Source organism: Oncorhynchus tshawytscha, unplaced genomic scaffold (genome assembly GCF_018296145.1).
Source record: "Oncorhynchus tshawytscha isolate Ot180627B unplaced genomic scaffold, Otsh_v2.0 Un_contig_1923_pilon_pilon, whole genome shotgun sequence".
Taxonomy (NCBI): Eukaryota; Metazoa; Chordata; class Actinopteri; order Salmoniformes; family Salmonidae; genus Oncorhynchus; species Oncorhynchus tshawytscha.
In genome coordinates this window covers 75001-98781 of record NW_024609027.1, presented here as the reverse complement: position 1 = coordinate 98781, position 23781 = coordinate 75001, and the positions used below count along the sequence as shown (strand labels likewise).

The 23781-nt window shown below is 46.8% G+C and overlaps 1 protein-coding gene across 1 annotated transcript in view; it reads left to right on the top strand.

Moving 5' to 3' along the window:
• Positions 1-1875: 1875 nt before the first annotated feature.
• Positions 1876-23781, top strand: part of LOC112240824 (dynein axonemal heavy chain 6-like) — a gene marked incomplete at both ends in the record, with an annotated part of 94357 nt that continues 72451 nt past the window's right edge. The window contains 11 exon segments of the mRNA XM_042314035.1: positions 1876-2037; positions 2358-2495; positions 3137-3304; positions 3415-3563; positions 8070-8177; positions 8590-8716; positions 10208-10420; positions 11262-11483; positions 11653-11775; positions 20096-20278; positions 20598-20750. Of these exon segments, the coding sequence (XP_042169969.1) occupies positions 1876-2037; positions 2358-2495; positions 3137-3304; positions 3415-3563; positions 8070-8177; positions 8590-8716; positions 10208-10420; positions 11262-11483; positions 11653-11775; positions 20096-20278; positions 20598-20750 (1746 nt within the window).

The window sequence follows — 23781 nt, the reverse complement described above, 5'->3', positions numbered from 1 at the left end:
ATCTCTCTAGGATCTCTCCACCCATTAACCTGTTGTATCTCTCTAGGATCTCTCCACCCACATTATCCTGTTGTATCCTCATCTCTCCACCCATTAACCTGTTGTATCTGGATCTCTCTAGGATCTCTCCATCTATTAACCTGTTGTCTCTCTCTAGGATCTCTCTAGGATCTATCCATCTATTAACCTGTTGTCTCTCTCTCTAGGATCTCTCCATCTATTAACCTGTTGTCTCTCTCTAGGATGTCTCTAGGATCTCTCCATCTATTAACCTGTTGTCTCTCTCTAGGATCTCTCTAGGATCTCTCCATCTATTAACCTGTTGTCTCTCTCTAGGATCTCTCTAGGATCTCTCCATCTATTAACCTGTTGTCTCTCTTAACTAGTTGTCTCCATCTATTAACCTGTTGTGTCTAACCTGTTGTATCTCTATAGATCTCTCTAGGATCTCTCCATCTACTAACCTGTTGTCTCTCTCTAGGATCTCTCTCCATCTATTAACCTGTTGTCTTGCTCTAGGATCTCTCCATCTATTAACCTGTTGTGTTCTCTAGGGATCTCTAGATCCTCTAGATCTCTCCATCCATTAACCCATTCTATGTCTCTCTATTAGGATCTCTCTAGGATCTCTCCACCCACTAACCTGTTGTTTCTCTCTAGGATCTCTCCATCCATTAACCCATTGTATGTCTCTCTAGGATCTCTCTAGGATCTCTCACCCACTAACCTGTTGTCTCTCTAGGATCTCTCCACCCACTAACCTTGTTGTCTCTCTCTACCCACTCTAGGATCTCTCTACCCACTAACCTGTTGTCTCTCTCTAGGATCTCTCCATCCATTAACCCGTTGTATGTCTCTCTCTAGGATCTCTCCATCCATTAACCCGTTGTATGTCTCTCTCTAGGATCTCTCCATCCATTAACCCGTTGTATGTCTCTCTCTAGGATCTCTCCATCCATTAACCCATTGTATGTCTCTCTAGGATCTCTCTAGGATCTCTCCATCCATTAACCCGTTGTATGTCTCTCTCTAGGATCTCTCCATCCATTAACCCGTTGTATGTCTCTCTAGGATCTCTCTAGGATCTCTCCATCTATTAACCTGTTGTCTCTCTCTAGGATCTCTTCACCCATTAACCTGTTGTATGTCTCTAGGATCTCTCTAGGATCTCTCCATCTATTAACCTGTTGTCTCTCTCTAGGATGTCTCTAGGATCTCTCCATCTATTAACCTGTTGTATGTCTCTAGGATCTCTCTAGGATCTCTCCATCTATTAACCTGTTGTCTCTCTCTAGGATCTCTCTAGGATCTCTCCTGGATCTCTCTCTCTCTAGGATCTCTCTAGGATCTCTCCATCTATTAACCTGTTGTCTCTCTCTAGGATCTCTCTCTAGGATCTCTAGGATCTCTCTAGGATCTCTCCATCTCTTAGGATCTCTCCATCTATTAACCTGTTGTCTCTCTCTAGGATCTCTCCATCTCTCCATCTAAACCTGTTGTCTCTCTCTAGGATCTCTCTAGGATCTCTCCATCTATTAACCTGTTGTCTCTCTCTAGGATCTCTCTAGGATCTCTCTAGGATCTCTCCATCTATTAACCTGTTGTCTCTCTCTAGGATCTCTCTAGGATCTCTCCATCTATTAACCTGTTGTATGTCTCTAGGATCTCTCTAGGATCTCTCCATCTATTAACCTGTTGTCTCTCTCTAGGATCTCTCTAGGATCTCTCCATCTATTAACCTGTTGTATGTCTCTAGGATCTCTCTAGGATCTCTCCATCTATTAACCTGTTGTCTCTCTCTAGGATCTCTTCACCCATTAACCTGTTGTATGTCTCTAGGATCTCTTTACCCATTAACCCGTTGTATGTCTCTAGGATCGTTGCTACCTGTGTCTGATGGGGGCTCTTCAGTTAGATCTTGGTGGGGCTCCAGCAGGCCCAGCTGGAACAGGGAAGACGGAGACCACTAAGGACCTGGCCAAGGCTCTGTCCATCCAGTGTGTCGTCTTCAACTGTTCTGATGGACTGGACTACAAGGTACTGATTAGACTGACCAGCACAGAACCTTCTATTCCAGGGTTTCCCAAACTCAGTTCTGCCCTAGCACTGCACGTTCTGAGTCAAATAATCAGAGCCTGATGATGAGTTGGTTATTTCAATCAGCTGTTTGGGGAACCCTGTTCTCTCCCCTCTTCCTTTACCCTTCTAATCCCAACCCTCTTTCTCCCTCTCTCCTATTGTCTTTGTTTTACCCAGACACTAACACTAGGGGACAGTGTCACCACAGCAGTGGATCTTCTTCATAATGAAGGATCCTGTTTTATTCCTGCTTAACCAATCACCTGTCTGTGTTGTAGATGATGGGGAAGTTCTTCAGTGGTCTGGCCCAATCAGGGGCCTGGTGTTGTTTTGATGAGTTTAACCGCATCGACATTGAGGTGCTGTCTGTCATCGCCCAGCAACTCATTACTATCCGCAATGCCAAGATGGCCAAGGTATACCCTCCCCTTTCCCCTGTCTGTCCCAATATCTTTACATTTAGAAACTGGGTGGTTCGAGCCCTGAATGCTGATTGGCTGAAATCCATGGTATATGAGACAGTATACCACCAGTATGACAAAACGTTTATTTTTACTGCTCTAATTATGTTGATAACCAGTTTATAATAGCATTAAGGCAAAAGGGCTGTATCCAGGCACTCTGCGTTGTGTCGTGCTTAAGAACAGCCATTAGCCGTGGTATATTGGCCAATAACCACAGCTCCTCGGGCCTTATTGCTGGAATATATCACAAATACTGTATATACTGGTACCTACAACTCACCACCATCCACAATGTGAAGATGGCCAAGGTATAGCTACACCTGGTCACCCACAGCCTTCCTAGTTCTAACCTCCATCCATCACACCAGTCAGGCAAGATTGATGTCCGCTCGGCTGAAGAAGTTGTTAGCCCTCTGAACTAAAGCCTGGATATCAGGTTTGTTTCTTCAGACCTCAGTGTAACAGAGGTAGTTTAACTAACAGAATCGTCTGTTCCTGTTGTCACGGTGATGTGTACACTACCTAAGAAAACGACACGGTAGATGCTCACAACCCGGTTCAGTCCTCCGTGTCATGTGGTCTCTGTCTTGTAGCTGTCCAGGTTCATGTTTGAGGGCAGAGAGATCAAGCTGGTGATGACATGTGCTGCCTTCATCACTATGAACCCAGGCTACGCTGGACGCACTGAGCTCCCTGACAACCTCAAAGCCCTGTTCAGACCCATAGCCATGATGGTGCCCAACTATGCCCTGATCGCTGAGGTAACTGGGGGGCTGGGGATGTGTTACGATGCTGAGGTCATTTGTAGCTGGGGACCAGATCATTGACTTCCGTTTCTCCCCCTCCATGCTTCCATTCTCTCCTCCTCAAGGTGATCCTCTACTCTGAGGGTTTTGAGTCCAGTAAGACTCTGGCCCGAAAGATGACCCAGATGTACAAGCTGTGTTCTGAGCAGCTCTCCCAACAGGACCACTATGACTTCGGCATGAGGGCCGTCAAGTCTGTCCTCGTCATGGCAGGGTAGGACCCACAGGGGGTGCTATTCTATACTGGTCTAGGGTAGGACACACAGGGGGTGCTATTCTATACCGGTCTAGGGTAGGACACACAGGGGGTGCTATTCTATACTGGTCTAGGGTAGGACACACAGGGGTGCTATTCTATACCGGTCTAGGGTAGGACACACAGGGGTGCTATTCTATACTGGTCTAGGGGTAGGACACACAGGGGGTGCTATTCTATACCGGTCTAGGGTAGGACACACAGGGGTGCTGTTCTATACTGGTCTAGGGTAGGACACACAGGGGGTGCTATTCTATACTGGTCTAGGTAGGACACACAGGGGTGCTATTCTATACCGGTCTAGGGTAGGACACACAGGGGTGCTATTCTATACTGGTCTAGGGTAGGACACACAGGGGTGCTATTCTATACTGGTCTAGGGTAGGACACACAGGGGTGCTATTCTATACCGGTCTAGGTAGGACACACAGGGGTGCTATTCTATACTGGTCTAGGGTAGGACACACAGGGGTGCTATTCTATACCGGTCTAGGGTAGGACACACAGGGGGTGCTATTCTATACCGGTCTAGGGTAGGACACACAGGGGGTGCTATTCTATACCGGTCTAGGGTAGGACACACAGGGGGTGCTATTCTATACTGGTCTAGGGTAGGACACACAGGGGTGCTATTCTATACCGGTCTAGGTAGGACACACAGGGGTGCTATTCTATACTGGTCTAGGGTAGGACACACAGGGGTGCTATTCTATACTGGTCTAGGGTAGGACACACAGGGGTGCTATTCTATACTGGTCTAGGGTAGGACACACAGGGGTGCTATTCTATACCGGTCTAGGTAGGACACACAGGGGTGCTGTTCTATACTGGTCTAGGGTAGGACACACAGGGGTGCTGTTCTATACCGGTCTAGGGTAGGACACACAGGGGGTGCTATTTTATACTGGTCTAGGGTAGGACCCACAGGGGGTGCTATTCTATACCGGTCTAGGGTAGGACACACAGGGGTGCTATTGCTATTCTATACCGGTCTAGGGTAGGACACACAGGGGGTGCTATTCTATACCGGTCTAGGGTAGGACACACAGGGGTGCTATTCTATACCGGTCTAGGTAGGACACACAGGGGTGCTATTCTATACCGGTCTATTCTATGCCGGTAGGACCCACAGGGGTGCTATTCTATAGGTCTAGGGTAGGACACACAGGGGTGCTATTCTATACTGGTCTAGGGTAGGACACACAGGGGTGCTGTTCTATACTGGTCTAGGGTAGGACACACAGGGGGTGCTGTTCTATACTGGTCTAGGGTAGGACACACAGGGGGTGCTGTTCTATACTGGTCTAGGGTAGGACACACAGGGGGTGCTATTCTATACTGGTCTAGGCTAGGACACAACGTTGTACCCACCCTGTTCAATCAAAGTTGCAAACCGGTATCTGTTAGATTTTGGGGGTAAAAACAAGGTACTTTTGAACTCGTCATGACCAGATAGGACACAGAGAGAAAAACAGAACTCTATTCAATCAAAACCACCAGCCGGTATCTGACAGTTTCTGGGCTTATGAAAAAACAAGGTAAAGGTCACTATATGTACAAATCAGATTGAAACGATATTCAGTTGTATCCTCATAGTGCCGTTTACAGATCTCCCTCTACCCAGAACCCTCTACCCAGAACCCTCTACCCTTATGCATTTTACAGCCACTTCTATGCAAATGTGAACCTTTGGTAGCGTTCCCAATGGCTCCATCATCCCTATGCAGTGCACTGCTTTTGACCAGCTTTATATAGGGAATAAGGTGCCATTTGGGACACATACCTTATTGTCAAAGCTGAGAGTGACACAGTGCAGGATGGTGACAGGAAGAGCAGACTAGACAAGGGAAATGCCTTGTTTCCTCTCTGCAGGGCTGACTCAGAGAGAATAAGATAGTAGCATATGACCTCCTGCCTGGTCTACTGACCCGTTCCTCATCATACGACAGCTCCCTGACAGGAAGGACTGAGACACTGTATCAACATCATATTAAAGATGATTGGCATCATTCAGATCCTCCTGGTCTAGATGTGGTAGTGATGTCCCCTGTCTGTCCCAACCATCACACTCCTGGTCTAGATGTGGTAGTAATGTCCCCTGTCTGTCCCATCCATCACACTCCTGGTCTTGATGTGGTAGTAATGTCCCCTGTCTGTCCCATCCATCACACTCCTGGTCTAGATGTGGTAGTAATGTCCCCTGTCTGTCCCATCCATCACACTCCTGGTCTAGATGTGGTAGTGATGTCCCCTGTCTGTCCCATCCATCACACTCCTGGTCTAGATGTGGTAGTAATGTCCCCTGTCTGTCCCATCCATCACACTCCTGGTCTAGATGTGGTAGTGATGTCCCCTGTCTGTCCCATCCATCACACTCCTGGTCTAGATGTGGTGGTAATGTCCCCTGTCTGTCCCATCCATCACACTCCTGGTCTAGATGTGGTAGTAATGTCCCCTGTCTGTCCCATCCATCACACTCCTGGTCTAGATGTGGTAGTGATGTCCCCTGTCTGTCCCATCCATCACACTCCTGGTCTAGATGTGGTAGTGTGTCCCCTGTCTGTCCCATCCATCACACTCCTGGTCTAGATGTGGTAGTAATGTCCCCTGTCTGTCCCATCCATCACACTCCTGGTCTAGATGTGGTAGTAATGTCCCCTGTCTGTCCCATCCATCACACTCCTGGTCTAGATGTGGTAGTAATGTCCCCTGTCTGTCCCATCCATCACACTCCTGGTCTAGATGTGGTAGTGAATGTCCCCTGTCTGTCCCATCCATCACGATGTCTCCTGGTCTAGATGTGGTAGTAATGTCCCCTGTCTGTCCCATCCATCACGCTCCTGGTCTAGATGTGGTAGTAATGTCCCCTGTCTGTCCCATCCATCACGCTCCTGGTCTAGATGTGGTAGTAATGTCTGCTGTCTGTCCCATCCATCACACTCCTGGTCTAGATGTGGTAGTAATGTCCCCTGTCTGTCCCATCCATCACACTCCTGGTCTAGATGTGGTGGTAATGTCCCCTGTCTGTCCCATCCATCACACTGATGTGGTAGTAATGTCCCCTGTCTGTCCCATCCATCACACTCCTGGTCTAGATGTGGTAGTAATGTCCCCTGTCTGTCCCATCCATCACACTCCTGGTCTAGATGTGGTAGTAATGTCCCCTGTCTGTCCCATCCATCACACTTCATCCCAGATTGACTCACGCAGCTTTTGTCTTGTCACAGGGTGAGCTGTTCATTTTACAGGTGTGTGAATAACAAGCCCTCTGACTGTTTTGAGCCACCCTCTTCTGTCTGTCTCATTCACTTTTTACTACCGCTGTAAATCCAATGTAATGGGCCTGCCATTATCAGCCTGTGGGTGTGGGTGTGTGTGTTCCAGCACTCCACATTATTAATGCATGGGTTGGTGAACAGTCACTGGGGAATCATCATCCACCTTGATTAGCCGAGCTCTGGGAAAGGAGGGAGGGAGGATGACAGGAGGAGAGAGGAGAGGAATTCACTTCTACCTAACAACCTCCAACCAAGCTGTGTGTGTCTGCATGTGTGTTTGTGTGTAACAGAGAGATGGTGAGTGTGTTTAAAGTGATGTTTCAGTTCAGTGACCTTTAGACGGCCCGGTGATGTTTCAGTTCAGTGACCTTTAGACGACCCGGTGATGCATTCAGTTCAGTGACCTTTAGACGACCCGGATGTTTCAGTGTTTTAGACGAGTTGTTTCAGTTCAGTGACCTTTAGAAAGTTCACCTTTAAATACCCGTGATGTTTCAGTTCAGTGACCTTTAGGTGATGTTTCAAAATAGTGACCCCCGGTGATGTTTCAGTTCAGTGACCTTTAGACGACCCGGTGATGTTTCAGTTCAGTGACCTTTAGACGACCCGGTGATGTTTCAGTTCAGTGACCTTTAGACGACCCGGTGATGTTTCAGTTCAGTGACCTTTAGACGACCAGGAAGTGATTTAAAGTTAAATACATTTGAAATACTGTAAATAGCTTATCATTTTCATTGTATTGAAAATGTATTGAAAAAATATGAGATTTTGACTCTCGGAAGAGAGAGGGACCCCCACATTCATAGAGAATGCATTATGTTGTGTGTGTGACCCCCGACAGCTCTCTGAAGAGATAGGGACCCCCACATTTATAGAGAATGCCTTATGTTGTGCGTGTGACCCCCGACAGCTCTCTGAAGAGAGAGGGACCCCCACATTCATAGAGAATGCATTATGTTGTGTGTGTGACCCCCGACAGCTCTCTGAAGAGAGAGGGACCCCCACATTCATAGAGAATGTATTATGTTGTGCGTGTGACCCCCTGCAGCTCTCTGAAGAGAGAGGGACCCCCACATTTATAGAGAATGCATTATGTTGTGTGTGTGACCCCCTGCAGCTCTCTGAAGAGAGAGGGACCCCCACATTCATAGAGAATGTATTATGTTGTGTGTGTGACCCCCTGCAGCTCTCTGAAGAGAGAGAACCCCCACCTGAGTGAAGACGTGGTTCTGATCAGGGCTCTGAGAGACTCCAATCTGCCCAAGTTCCTCACAGACGATGCTGCGCTCTTTGGGTGAGAGAACACACACACACACACACACACACACACACACACACACAGACAAACCAATGGTGTCCCACAGCTAATGTTAGAGCACTATGGAGAAGAATAGAACGTTCCACTGTTATATGGTCATCATGCCTCATCATGCCTCATCATGCCTCATCATGCCTCATCATGCCTCATCATGCCTCATCATGCCTCATCATGCCTCATCATGCCTCATCATGCCTCATCATGCCTCATCATGCCTCATCATGCCTCATCATGCCTCATCATGCCTCATCATGCCTCATCATGCCTCATCATGCCTCATCATGCCTCATCATGCCTTCATGCCTTACTGACGTGTGTTTGTCCGTATGACGGCTCTCTGTGTGTTTCTGTATATGACGGCTCTGTGTCTGTGTGTTCTCTGCTCTAGTGGCATCATGTCTGACCTGTTCCCTGGCGTGTCCATCCCTGAACATGACTACGGTGTTCTCCAAACCACCATCCTGGAGTCTCTAGTGAAACGCAACCTGCAGCCCCTACCCAGCATGACGCACAAGGTACTGACTGACCCTACCCAGCATGACGCACAAGGTACTGACTGACCCTACCCAGCATGACCAACAAGGTACTGACTGACCCTACCCAGCATGACCAACAAGGTACTGACTGACCCTACCCAGCATGACCAACAAGGTACTGACTGACCCTACCCAGCATGACCAACAAGGTACAGACTGACCCTACCCAGCATGACCAACAAGGTACTGACTGACCCTACCCAGCATGACCAACAAGGTACAGACTGACCCTACCCAGCATGACCAACAAGGTACAGACTGACCCTACCCAGCATGACCAACAAGGTACAGACCGACCCTACCCAGCATGACGCACAAGGTACTGACTGATCCTACCCAGCATGACCAACAAGGTACAGACTGATCCCTTCCTCTCCCTCCCTCCAGGTGATCTCTGTATGGTTGTAACCCTCTCCCTCCCTCCAGGTGATCTCTGTGTGGTTGTAACCCTTCCTCTCCCTCCCTCCAGGTGATGACCCTACCCAGCATGACCAACAAGGCACAGACCGAATCTCTGTGACCAACAAGGTTGTAACCCTTTCTCTCCCTCCCCCAGGTGATCTCTGTGTGGTTGTAACCCTTCCTCTCCCTCCCTCCAGGTAATCTCTGTGTGGTTGTAACCCTTCCTCTCCCTCCCTCCAGGTGATCTCTGTGTGGTTGTAACCCTTTCTCTCCCTCCCCCAGGTGATCTCTGTGTGGTTGTAACCCTTTCTCTCCCTCCCCCAGGTGATCTCTGTGTGGTTGTAACCCTTTCTCTCCCTCCCCCCAGGTGATCTCTGTGTGGTTGTAACCCTTTCTCTCCCTCCCCCCAGGTGATCTCTGTGTGGTTGTAACCCTTCCTCTCCCTCCCTCCAGGTGATCTGTGTGTGGTGGTAACCCTCTCCCTCCCTCCCTCCAGGTGATCTCTGTGTGGTTATAACCCTTCCTCTCCCTCCCTCCAGGTGATCTCTGTGTGGTTGTAACCCTCTCCCTCCCCCCAGGTGATCTCTGTGTGGTTGTAACCCTCTCCCTCCCTCCAGGTGATCTCTGTGTGGTTGTAACCCTCTCCCTCCCCCCAGGTGATCTCTGTGTGGTTGTAACCCTCTCCCTCCCTCCAGGTGATCTCTGTATGGTTGTAACCCTTCTCCCTCCCTCCAGGTGATCTCTGTATGGTTGTAACCCTTCCCCCTCCCCCAGGTGATCTCTGTGTGGTTGTAACCCTCTCCCTCCCTCCAGGTGATCTCTGTGTGGTTGTAACCCTTCCTCCCTCCCTCCAGGTGATCTCTGTGTGGTTGTAACCCTTCCTCTCCTCCCTCCAGGTGATCTCTGTGTGGTTGTAACCCTTCCTCTCCCTCCCTCCAGGTGATCTCTGTGTGGTTGTAACCCTTCCTCTCCCTCCCTCCAGGTGATCTCTGTGTGGTTGTAACCCTTCCTCTCCCTCCCTCCAGGTGATCTCTGTGTGGTTGTAACCCTTCCTCTCCCTCCCTCCAGGTGATCCAGCTGTATGAGACCATGATAGTACGTCATGGTGTGATGTTGGTGGGGCCTACAGGTGGAGGGAAGACCACGGTCTACTCCATCCTGTCTGATACCTTAGATACCCTGTGGCAGGCTGGCCACGGGAAACACAACCCCTTTTACCTCCCGGTCAAGACATACGTCCTCAACCCCAAGTCTGTCACCATGGGAGAGCTCTACGGAGAGGTACGCCTGGCTGACAATTCATCTGTGCACTAACAGACTCACATACTGTCGTTTCATTTCAACCATTTGATGCCTATGATGTACTGAGGGCTTTGCGGATGTTAATAAAGCTATAGGGGCTGATTCTCTTGACCTCTTCTCACTGCAGCTCTCTGCTCCACTTACAGAACCACTGACCTTTATTTTAACCTGACTATTGTTTCTGGTGTTCTCCTTTAAGATCTGGAAAGTGGCGCATGTCCTCCCCTACATGAAGGAGGAGATCCTTCTGACTTAGATAACTACTGTCCAATTTCCCCGACCAACTTTTAGCGAAGAACTTTTTAAACTTCTCACTGTTCTTAATATGAACCAATCCGGTTTTAGACCTGGACACAGCACCGGTTCAGCTTCTACGGTTATTCTAGGTGATGTGTTAAATTGCTTGGATCATAAAAAAATCATTCTGCTGCCTTATTTATAGACCTTTCCAAGGCCTTTGACACTGTTGACCATCACATTATCATTCAAAGGCTGACTGAAATAGGTCTGGGTCAGGCTTTTTGCAAGTGGTTTGAGAATGATCTGTCAGACAGACCTCAATGCATGATCTCTGATGGTGTTCAGTCTAGTTTCCTGGATATTACAAAAGGTGTACCGCAGGGGTCTGTACTGGGACCTGTTCTCTTTACTATTTATGTCAATAATACTGGTCTATCTGTTAACTTGTAATATTCATCTGTATGCAGAAGACAGTGTTTACTCACTCACTTGCTATTGGTTTTTACCAATGTGTATATACAAACATAGGTCACAAAGTGCATAACATGAGCCCCTAACCTTTAATCCCTGACCCCTACAGGTGAACATATTGACCCTGGAGTGGCGTGACGGCCTGATGGCGCTCAGCGTGCGAGCGGCCTGCAATGACACCAGCGATGACCACAAGTGGATCGTGTCGGACGGTCCGGTGGACGCGCTGTGGATTGAGAATATGAACACGGTCCTGGACGACAACAAGATGCTGTGTCTGGCCAACAGCGAACGCATCAAACTGACCCCGTCTATACACATGGTGTTTGAGGTCAGAGAGGGGTCAGGGTTATAGGTTAGGGGTCCCTCTTCATTGCGTTCTAGTGTTGATGACAATCGGGACAGTCACTATGGACGTCTTTGACATGAACAGATAATAGTGACATGTTAAAGATCCAGACTTTGTAAATGCTCTGCAACCTCTGTGTTGTGTGTCTCAGGTCCAGGACTTATCGGTGGCGTCCCCAGCCACAGTGAGTCGCTGTGGGATGGTCTACATCGACTCTAACGAACTCAAATGGATGCCCTATGTCCAGACCTGGATCACTGGCCTGGCTAAAAAGGTGATTTGCCAGTCTCCTTAACATGGTCCAGACCTGGATCACTGGCCTGGCTAACAAGGTGATTTACCAGTCTCCTTAACATGGTCCAGACCTGGATCACTGGCCTGACTAACAAGGGGATTTACCAGTCTCCTTAACATGGTCCAGACCTGGATCACTGTTCTGACTAACAAGGTGATTTACCAGTCTCCTTAACATGGTCCAGACCTGGATTACTGGCCTGACTAACAAGGTGATTTACCAGTCTCATGGTCTAGACCTGGATCACTGGCCTGGCTAACAAGGTGATTTACCATTCTCCTTAACATGGTCCAGACCTGGATCACTGTTCTGACTAACAAGGTGATTTACCAGTCTCATGATCCAGACCTGGATCACTGGCCTGGCTAACAAGATGATTTACCAGTCTCCTTAACATGGTCCAGACCTGGATCACTGGCCTGGCTAACAAGGTCCAGACCTGGATCACTGTTCTGACTAACAAGGTGATTTACCAGTCTCCTTAACATGGTCCAGACCTGGATCACTGTTCTGGCTAACAAGGTGATTTACCAGTCTCCTTAACATGGTCCAGACCTGGATCACTGTTCTGACTAACAAGGTGATTTACCAGTCTCCTTAACATGGTCCAGACCTGGATCACTGTTCTGACTAACAAGGTGATTTACCAGTCTCCTTAACATGGTCCAGACCTGGATCACTAGCCTGGCTAACAAGGTGATTTACCAGTCTCCTTAACATGGTCCAGACCTGGATCACTGGCCTGACTAACAAGGTGATTTACCAGTCTCCTTAACATGGTCCAGACCTGGATCACTGTTCTGACTAACAAGGTGATTTACCAGTCTCCTTAACATGGTCCAGACCTGGATCACTGGCCTGACTAACAAGGTGATTTACCAGTCTCCTTAACATGGTCCAGACCTGGATCACTGTTCTGACTAACAAGGTGATTTACCAGTCTCATGGTCCAGACCTGGATCACTGGCCTGGCTAACAAGATGATTTACCAGTCTCCTTAACATGGTCCAGACCTGGATCACTGGCCTGGCTAACAAGGGGATTTACCAGTCTCCTTAACATGGTCCAGACCTGGATCACTGTTCTGACTAACAAGGTGATTTACCAGTCTCCTTAACATGGTCCAGACCTGGATCACTGTTCTGGCTAACAAGGTGATTTACCAGTCTCCTTAACATGGTCCAGACCTGGATCACTGTTCTGACTAACAAGGTGATTTACCAGTCTCCTTAACATGGTCCAGACCTGGATCACTGTTCTGACTAACAAGGTGATTTACCAGTCTCATGGTCCAGACCTGGATCACTGGCCTGGCTAACAAGGTGATTTACCAGTCTCCTGGTCCAGACCTGGATCACTGGCTGACTAACAAGGTGATTTACCAGTCTCCTTAACATGGTCCAGACCTGGATCACTGTTCTGACTAACAAGGTGATTTACCAGTCTCCTTAACATGGTCCAGACCTGGATCACTGTTCTGACTAACAAGGTGATTTACCAGTCTCAGGTCCAGACCTGGATCACTGTTCTGACTAACAAGGTGATTTACCAGTCTCATGGTCCAGACCTGGATCACTGGCCTGGCTAACAAGATGATTTACCAGTCTCCTTAACATGGTCCAGACCTGGATCACTGGCCTGGCTAACAAGGTGATTTACCAGTCTCCTTAACATGGTCCAGACCTGGATCACTGTTCTGACTAACAAGGTGATTTACCAGTCTCCTTAACATGGTCCAGACCTGGATCACTGTTCTGGCTAACAAGGTGATTTACCAGTCTCCTTAACATGGTCCAGACCTGGATCACTGTTCTGACTAACAAGGTGATTTACCAGTCTCCTTAACATGGTCCAGACCTGGATCACTGTTCTGACTAACAAGGTGATTTACCAGTCTCCTTAACATGGTCCAGACCTGGATCACTGGCCTGGCTAACAAGGTGATTTACCAGTCTCCTTAACATGGTCCAGACCTGGATCACTGGCCTGACTAACAAGGTGATTTACCAGTCTCCTTAACATGGTCCAGACCTGGATCACTGTTCTGACTAACAAGGTGATTTACCAGTCTCACCAGACCTGGATCACTGTGGCTAACAAGATGATTTACCAGTCTCCTTAACATGGTCCAGACCTGGATCACTGGCCTGGCTAACAAGGTGATTTACCAGTCTCCTTAACATGGTCTCACTGTTCTGACTAACAAGGTGATTTACCAGTCTCATGGTCCAGACCTGGATCACTGGCCTGGCTAACAAGGTGATTTACCAGTCTCCTTAACATGGTCCAGACCTGGATCACTGTTCTGACTAACAAGGTGATTTACCAGTCTCCTTAACATGGTCCAGACCTGGATCACTAGACTGGCTAACAAGGTGATTTACCAGTCTCCTTAACATGGTCCAGACCTGGATCACTGGCCTGACTAACAAGGTGATTTACCAGTCTCCTTAACATGGTCCAGACCTGGATCACTGTTCTGACTAACAAGGTGATTTACCAGTCTCATGGTCCAGACCTGGATCACTGGCCTGGCTAACAAGATGATTTACCAGTCTCCTTAACATGGTCCAGACCTGGATCACTGGCCTGGCTAACAAGGTGATTTACCAGTCTCCTTAACATGGTCCAGACCTGGATCACTGTTCTGACTAACAAGGTGATTTACCAGTCTCCTTAACATGGTCCAGACCTGGATCACTGTTCTGACTAACAAGGTGATTTACCAGTCTCCTTAACATGGTCCAGACCTGGATCACTGTTCTGACTAACAAGGTGATTTACCAGTCTCCTTAACATGGTCCAGACCTGGATCACTGGCCTGACTAACAAGGTGATTTACCAGTCTCATGGTCCAGACCTGGATCACTGGCCTGGCTAACAAGGTGATTTACCAGTCTCCTTAACATGGTCCAGACCTGGATCACTGGCCTGGCTAACAAGGTGATTTACCAGTCTCCTTAACATGGTCCAGACCTGGATCACTGGCCTGACTAACAAGGTGATTTACCAGTCTCCTTAACATGGTCCAGACCTGGATCACTGTTCTGACTAACAAGGTGATTTACCAGTCTCATGGTCCAGACCTGGATCACTGGCCTGACTAACAAGGTGATTTACCATGTCTGGATCACTGGCCTAACATGGTCTCAGGTCCAGACCTGGATCACTGGCCTGGCTAACAAGGTGATTTACCAGTCTCCTTAACATGGTCCAGACCTGGATCACTGTTCTGACTAACAAGGTGATTTACCAGTCTCCTTAACAAGACCTGGATGATAACAAGGTGATTTACCAGTCTCCTTAACATGGTCCAGACCTGGATCACTGTTCTGACTAACAAGGTGATTTACCAGTCTCCTTAACATGGTCCAGACCTGGATCACTGGCCTGGCTAACAAGGTGATTTACCAGTCTCCTTAACATGGTCCAGACCTGGATCACTGGCCTGACTAACAAGGTGATTTACCAGTCTCCTTAACATGGTCCAGACCTGGATCACTGTTCTGACTAACAAGGTGATTTACCAGTCTCCTTAACATGGTCCAGACCTGGATCACTGGCCTGACTAACAAGGTGATTTACCAGTCTCCTTAACATGGTCCAGACCTGGATCACTGTTCTGACTAACAAGGTGATTTACCAGTCTCATGATCCAGACCTGGATCACTGGCCTGGCTAACAAGATGATTTACCAGTCTCCTTAACATGGTCCAGACCTGGATCACTGGCCTGGCTAACAAGGTGATTTACCAGTCTCCTTAACATGGTCCAGACCTGGATCACTGTTCTGACTAACAAGGTGATTTACCAGTCTCCTTAACATGGTCCAGACCTGGATCACTGTTCTGGCTAACAAGGTGATTTACCAGTCTCCTTAACATGGTCCAGACCTGGATCACTGTTCTGACTAACAAGGTGATTTACCAGTCTCCTTAACATGGTCCAGACCTGGATCACTGTTCTGACTAACAAGGTGATTTACCAGTCTCATGGTCCAGACCTGGATCACTGGCCTGGCTAACAAGGTGATTTACCAGTCTCCTTAACATGGTCCAGACCTGGATCACTGGCCTGACTAACAAGGTGATTTACCAGTCTCCTTAACATGGTCCAGACCTGGATCACTGTTCTGACTAACAAGGTGATTTACCAGTCTCAACATGGTCCAGACCTGGATCACTGTTCTGACTAACAAGGTGATTTACCAGTCTCATGGTCCAGACCTGGATCACTGTTCTGACTAACAAGGTGATTTACTCTCTTAACATGGTCCAGACCTGGATCACTGGCCTGACTAACAAGGTGATTTACCATTCTCCTAAACATGGTCCAGACCTGGATCACTGGCCTGGCTAACAAGGTGATTTACCATTCTCCTTAACATGGTCCAGACCTGGATCACTGGTCTGGCTAACAAGGTGATTTACCAGTCTCCTTAACATGGTCCAGACCTGGATCACTGGCCTGGCTAACAAGGTGATTTACCAGTCTCCTTAACATGGTCCAGACCTGGATCACTGTTCTGACTAACAAGGTGATTTACCAGTCTCCTTAACATGGTCCAGACCTGGATCACTGTTCTGACTAACAAGGTGATTTACCAGTCTCATGGTCCAGACCTGGATCACTGTTCTGACTAACAAGGTGATTTACCAGTCTCCTTAACATGGTCCAGACCTGGATCACTGGCCTGACTAACAAGGTGATTTACCAGTCTCCTGATGGTCCAGACCTGGATCACTGGCCTGGCTAACAAGGTGATTTACCAGTCTCCTTAACATGGTCCAGACCTGGATCACTGTTCTGACTAACAAGGTGATTTACCAGTCTCATGGTCCAGACCTGGATCACTGGCCTGACTAACAGGTGATTTACCAGTCTCATGTCCAGACCTGGATCACTGGCCTGGCTAACAAGATGATTTACCAGTCTCCTTAACATGGTCCAGACCTGGATCACTGGCCTGGCTAACAAGGTGATTTACCAGTCTCCTTAACATGGTCCAGACCTGGATCACTGTTCTGACTAACAAGGTGATTTACCAGTCTCCTTAACATGGTCCAGACCTGGATCACTGTTCTGACTAACAAGGTGATTTACCAGTCTCCTTAACATGGTCCAGACCTGGATCACTGGCCTGACTAACAAGGTGATTTACCAGTCTCCTTAACATGGTCCAGACCTGGATCACTGGCCTGGCTAACAAGGTGATTTACCAGTCTCCTTAACATGGTCCAGACCTGGATCACTGGCCTGACTAACAAGGTGATTTACCAGTCTCCTTAACATGGTCCAGACCTGGATCACTGTTCTGACTAACAAGGTGATTTACCAGTCTCCTTAACATGGTCCAGACCTGGATCACTGGCCTGACTAACAAGGTGATTTACCAGTCTCCTTAACATGGTCCAGACCTGGATCACTGTTCTGACTAACAAGGTGATTTACCAGTCTCATGGTCCAGACCTGGATCACTGGCCTGGCTAACAAGGTGATTTACCAGTCTCCTTAACATGGTCCAGACCTGGATCACTGGCCTGGCTAACAAGGGGATTTACCAGTCTCCTTAACATGGTCCAGACCTGGATCACTGTTCTGACTAACAAGGTGATTTACCAGTCTCCTTAACATGGTCCAGACCTGGATCACTGTTCTGGCTAACAAGGTGATTTACCAGTCTCATGGTCCAGACCTGGATCACTGTTCTGACTAACAAGGTGATTTACCAGTCTCCTTAACATGGTCCAGACCTGGATCACTGTTCTGACTAACAAGGTGATTTACCAGTCTCATGGTCCAGACCTGGATCACTGGCCTGGCTAACAAGGTGATTTACCAGTCTCCTTAACATGGTCCAGACCTGGATCACTGGCCTGACTAACAAGGTGATTTACCAGTCTCCTTAACATGGTCCAGACCTGGATCACTGGCCTGACTAACAAGGTGATTTACCAGTCTCCTTAACATGGTCCAGACCTGGATCACTGTTCTGACTAACAAGGTGATTTACCAGTCTCCTTAACATGGTCCAGACCTGGATCACTGGCCTGACTAACAAGGGGATTTACCATTCTCCTAAACATGGTCCAGACCTGGATCACTGGCCTGGCTAACAAGGTGATTTACCATTCTCCTTAACATGGTCCAGACCTGGATCACTGGTCTGGCTAACAAGGTGATTTACCAGTCTCCTTAACATGGTCCACACCTGGATCACTGGCCTGGCTAACAAGGTGATTTACCATTCTCCTTAACATGGTCCACACCTGGATCACTGGCCTGGCTAACAAGGTGATTTACCAGTCTCCTTAACATGGTCCAGACCTGGATCACTGTTCTGACTAACAAGGTGATTTACCAGTCTCATGGTCCAGACCTGGATCACTGTTCTGACTAACAAGGTGATTTACCAGTCTCCTTAACATGGTCCAGACCTGGATCACTGGCCTGACTAACAAGGTGATTTACCAGTCTGATGGTCCAGACCTGGATCACTGGCCTGGCTACAAGGTGATTTAACATGGTCCAGACCTGGATCACTGGCCTGACTAAAACATGGTCCAGACCTGGATCACTGGCCTGGCTAACAAGGTGATTTACCATTCTCCTAACATGGTCCAGACCTGGATCACTGGCCTGGCTAACAAGGTGATTTACCATTCTCCTTAACATGGTCCAGACCTGGATCACTGGCCTGGCTAACAAGGTGATTTACCAGACTCCTAACATGGTCCAGACCTGGATCACTGGCCTCTAACAAGGTGATTTACCATTCTCCTATAGCATGGTCCAGACCTGGATCACTGGCCTGACTAACAAGGTGATTTCCTGCGCTGATCACATCTCTACTCCATCAGAATATACATCTACCATGTCTTCATAATCATAACGCCCCTCTGTGGAAGTAGCTGTGGGCTCAGTCAAGCCTGTTTGGAAATCTGTATTCTCATGTTATCGTTCTGTGAAGATCACAGAGAATGTCGCCTGTCTCAGACCAAAGACAGAGATGTATCTAACTATATAGATGGCTAGAATGGTACTCCTACCGTCAGTGTCAGCAGATCCATCATAAACATCAACCACCACAACACATCACCTCTAACCTCTAACCTTTACACATTCTCTCTTGCATCATTAGAGGAGGATCCTGTGAACTGTCCCTGTCTTTATGATAACTGTCTTTAAATGGTTTTATATCCTTCCTCGTACTGCTGCTGCTGTTTCTGATGTTATAGCTGACAGATGATACAGACCTACAGTGTTGTCAGAGATGGGTTATATCTGCTGTTGTTTCTGATGTTATAGCAGACAGATGTTACAGACCTACAGTGTTGTCAGAGATGGGTTATATCTGCTGTTGTTTCTGATGTTACAGACCTACAGTGTTGTCAGAGATGGGTTATATCTGCTGTTGTTTCTGATGTTATAGCAGACAGATGTTACAGACCTACAGTGTTGTCAGAGATGGGTTATATCTGCTGTTGTTTCTGATGTTACAGACCTACAGTGTTGTCAGAGATGGGTTATATCTGCTGTTGTGTCTGATGTTACAGACCTACAGTGTTGTCAGAGATGGGTTTTATCTGCTGTTGTTTCTGATGTTATAGCAGACAGATGTTACAGACCTACAGTGTTGTCAGAGATGGGTTTTATCTGCTGTTGTGTCTGATGTTACAGACCTACAGTGTTGTCAGAGATGGGTTATATCTGCTGTTGTTTCTGATGTTATAGCAGACAGATGTTACAGACCTACAGTGTTGTCAGAGATGGGTTATATCTGCTGTTGTTTCTGATGTTACAGACCTACAGTGTTGTCAGAGATGGGTTATATCTGCTGTTGTGTCTGATGTTACAGACCTACAGTGTTGTCAGAGATGGGTTATATCTGCTGTTGTTTCTGATGTTACAGACCTACAGTGTTGTCAGAGATGGGTTATATCTGCTGTTGTTTCTGATGTTACAACCTACAGTGTTGTCAGAGATGGGTTATATCTGCTGTTGTTTCTGATGTTACAGACCTACAGTGTTGTCAGGGATGGGTTTTATCTGCTGTTGTGTCTGATGTTATAGCTGACAGATGATGTATCTTGATTACTGTCTATTGAGTTATTGGTTGACATGGATCTTTATCTTAATTCAAAAGCCAACTTTTACCTGTTTTTTCTTGATGTCCTGATCATACATTTAACTTGCCCTGCTTCTCACTCTCTCTGCCCTCTCTGCCCTCTCTGCTCTCTCTGCCCTCTCTGTTGCTGTCTCCCCCTATCCTCCTCTCCCTTCTACCTCCTCCTCCCAGCTCCCTGAAGCGGTGTGTGTGTACCTGTTGGCGTTGTTTGAGCAGTACGTGGAAAAGGGTCTTCAGTTTGTGTGGAAGCGTTGTGTCCAGGCCATGGGCCAGGTGGACATCAGTAAGGTCACTACCCTCTGCTGCCTGTTGGAGGCGCTGCTGCTGGGAGACGGAAGACCAGACCTCAAGATGGTAGGCTAAATGTTACTAGAGCGCAGCATGACCACAACCACATGTTAACCAGTCATTATACACATCTTTAAACTGGGTGGTTCGAGCCCTGAAAGCTGATTGGCTGACAGACGTGGTATATCAGACCGTATTCCACAGGTATGACAAAACATTTCTTTTTTACTTCTCTAATTACGTTGTCGACCAGTTTATAATAGCAATAAGGCACCTCGGGCGGGGGTTTGTGGTATATGGCCAATAGAGCACACGTGTGTGTGTGTGTGTGTGTGTGTGTGTGTGTGTGTGGTGTGTGTGTGTTTTTTTCTTTATTTTTTTCTAGGAAGCTAAGCACCTGAACAGTGTGTTGTGTCAGACGTTTGTGTTCTGCTACCTGTGGTCTGTGGGGGGTAACCTGACTGACAGCCACTGGGATGCCTTCGACAGCTTCGTCAGACAACAGTTTGAAGACAATAATGATGCCAAGGTTAGTAGGGCCTTCATCACCATTGCTATAATCATCATCATAGTCAGAATAATTATACTAATAATAATTATCATTGTCATCATTTGTAGTCAGAATTATAATAATCATCATTATTGTCAGAATTGTAATCATCATCATAGTCAGAATTATGATCATCATCATAGTCAGAATTATGATCATCATCATAGTCAGAATTATGATCATCATCATAGTCAGAATTATGATCATCATCATAGTCAGAATCATAATCATCTACAGCATGCCATGCTTATCACACACACAGGGGGAGAGAGACACACTATATACTGTTTTCTTTTCCATACCATCAGAAGACTGCATTTAAAGAAATACTGCATTTCCAGACCGGTTCAAAGCTTTATCTATTACCAGGGTCCAACATAACCTGCCCTGACTGCCATACATATTACTGAAGGCCAACACTCCTCGCCAGGTGCTAGCTAGTATTAGCATGCTACAGAGGTGTAACTGGGGAATGGGGATTCTGTCCTGTTTTCTTCTAAGGTTCAATTTTCTTATCTGAAACTCCATGGGCAAGAACTAGGACCAGACCCTTTCTGCCTGGCTAGAATTTTCTCTTTCAAGCCGAACTGAACTCGAGAACCAACTTCTCTCGTTAAAATCTGCATGTGTAACATCGACATTAGTCAAAACATTTATTTTGATTTCCACAATGCCACTTGCCCACTACCAAAGGATAAACAGCTGCCCACTACCACAGGATAAACAGCTGCCCACTACCACAGGATAAACAGCTGCCCACTACCACAGGATAAACAGCTGCCCACTACCACAGGATAAACAGCTGCCCACTACCACAGGATAAACAGCTGCCCACTACCACAGGATAAACAGCTGCCCACTACCATAGGATAAACAGCTGCCCACTACCACAGGATAAACAGCTGTGGTGATTACGGTCTATCCATTGATACAGCAGAACACAGACAGTGAGACAGTCCTGCCCAGTAGCACAGGATAAACAACTGTGGTGATCACAGTCTATCCATTGATACAGCAGAACACAGTGAGACAGTCCTGCCCAGTAGCACAGGATAAACAGCTGTGGTGATCACAGTCTATCCATTGATACAGCAGAACACAGTGAGACAGTCCTGCCCAGTAGCACAGGATAAACAGCTGTGGTGATCACAGTCTATCCATTGATACAGCAGAACACAGTGAGACAGTCCTGCCCAGTAGCACAGGATAAACAGCTGTGGTGATCACAGTCTATCCATTGATACAGCAGAACACAGTGAGACAGTCCTGCCCAGTAGCACAGCGGGTCGGACTTTGTTTACACAAGACAACACGTCACAAATTTTTTTACTTCTGAAAAACTGCACCAAACACCTTAAGTAGATGTATTGATAAATGTCCTACTGCGTCAAACACCTAAGCTAGACCTATTGATAAATGTCCTACTGCGTCAAACACCTTAGCTAGACGTATTGATAAATAGCCTACTGCATCAAACACCTTAGCTAGACGTATTGATAAATAGCCTACTGCATCAAACACCTTAGCTGGATGTATTGATAAATAGCCTACTGCATCAAACACCTTAGCTGGATGTATTGATAAATGTCCTACTGCATCAAACACCTTAGGTAGATTTATTGAGAAATGGCCTACTGCGTCAAACACCTGAGCTAGATGTATTGAGACATATCCTACTGCACCCAACACCTGAGCTAGATGTATTGATAAATATCCTACTGCACCCAACACCTTAGGTAGATGCATTAGAAAAGGTCTACTGCATCAGACACCTTAGGTAGATGTATTGAGAAATGGCCTTCTGCATCAAACACTTGAGCTAGATTTATTGATAATTGTCCTACTGCATCACACACCTGAGGTAGATGTATTGATAAATATCCTACTGCACCCAACACCTTAGGTAGATGTATTGATAAATATCCTACTGCACCCAACACCTGAGCTAGAAGTATTGATAAATGTCCTACTGCATCACACACCTTAGGTAGATGTATTGATAAATATCCTACTGCACCCAACACCTGAGCTAGAAGTATTGATAAATGTCCTACTGCATCACACAACTTAGGTAGATGTATTGATAAATATCCTACTGCATCACACACCTGAGCTAGAAGTATTGATAAATGTCCTACTGCATCACACACCTTAGGTAGATGTATTGATAAATATCCTACTGCATCACACACCTTAGGTAGATGTAAACTTCCCCGACTAAATGCTCCTTTGGAAAAACGTCTAAATTAATGACAGATTTCTTGAGTTATCTTAAATTCATTCTGACTCTTTTTTAGGAAGTGATACTGGCTTTGTTCCTATGGTGTCTCATGGGGGACAAACATCAGTAACTGCCACATCAATCCACACCTCCAAGACTGACAATTTTCTTCATAAGCAACAGATAAACACTTGCTGAATCGGTGCGTTCAGTCACACTTTAAGTCCTCTGAAAGGGTTTAAAATCAAATAGAGGCCTTACCTGTGGAATCAATTCAATCTGTAGACTGCTACCAATTATTAACATCTGACGAAGACTGCTACCAATTATTAACATCTGACGAAGACTGCTACCAATTATTAACATCTGACGAAGACTGCTACCAATGATTAACATCTGACGAAGACTGCTACCAATTATTAACATCTGACGAAGACTGCTACCAATTATCAACATCTGACGAAGACTGCTACCAATTATCAACATCTGACGAAGACTGCTACCAATTATGAACATCTGACGAAGACCGCTACCAATTATGAACATCTGACGAAGACTGCTACAAATTATCAACATCTGACGAAGACTGCTACCAATTGACTGCTACCAATTATCAACATCTGACGAAGACTGCTACCAATTATCAACATCTGACGAAGACTGCTACCAATTATCAACATCTGATGAAGACTGCTACCAATTATGAACATCTGACAAAGACTGCTACCAATTATCAACATCTGTCAAAGACTGCTACCAATTATCAACATCTGACGAAGACTGCTACCAATTATCAAC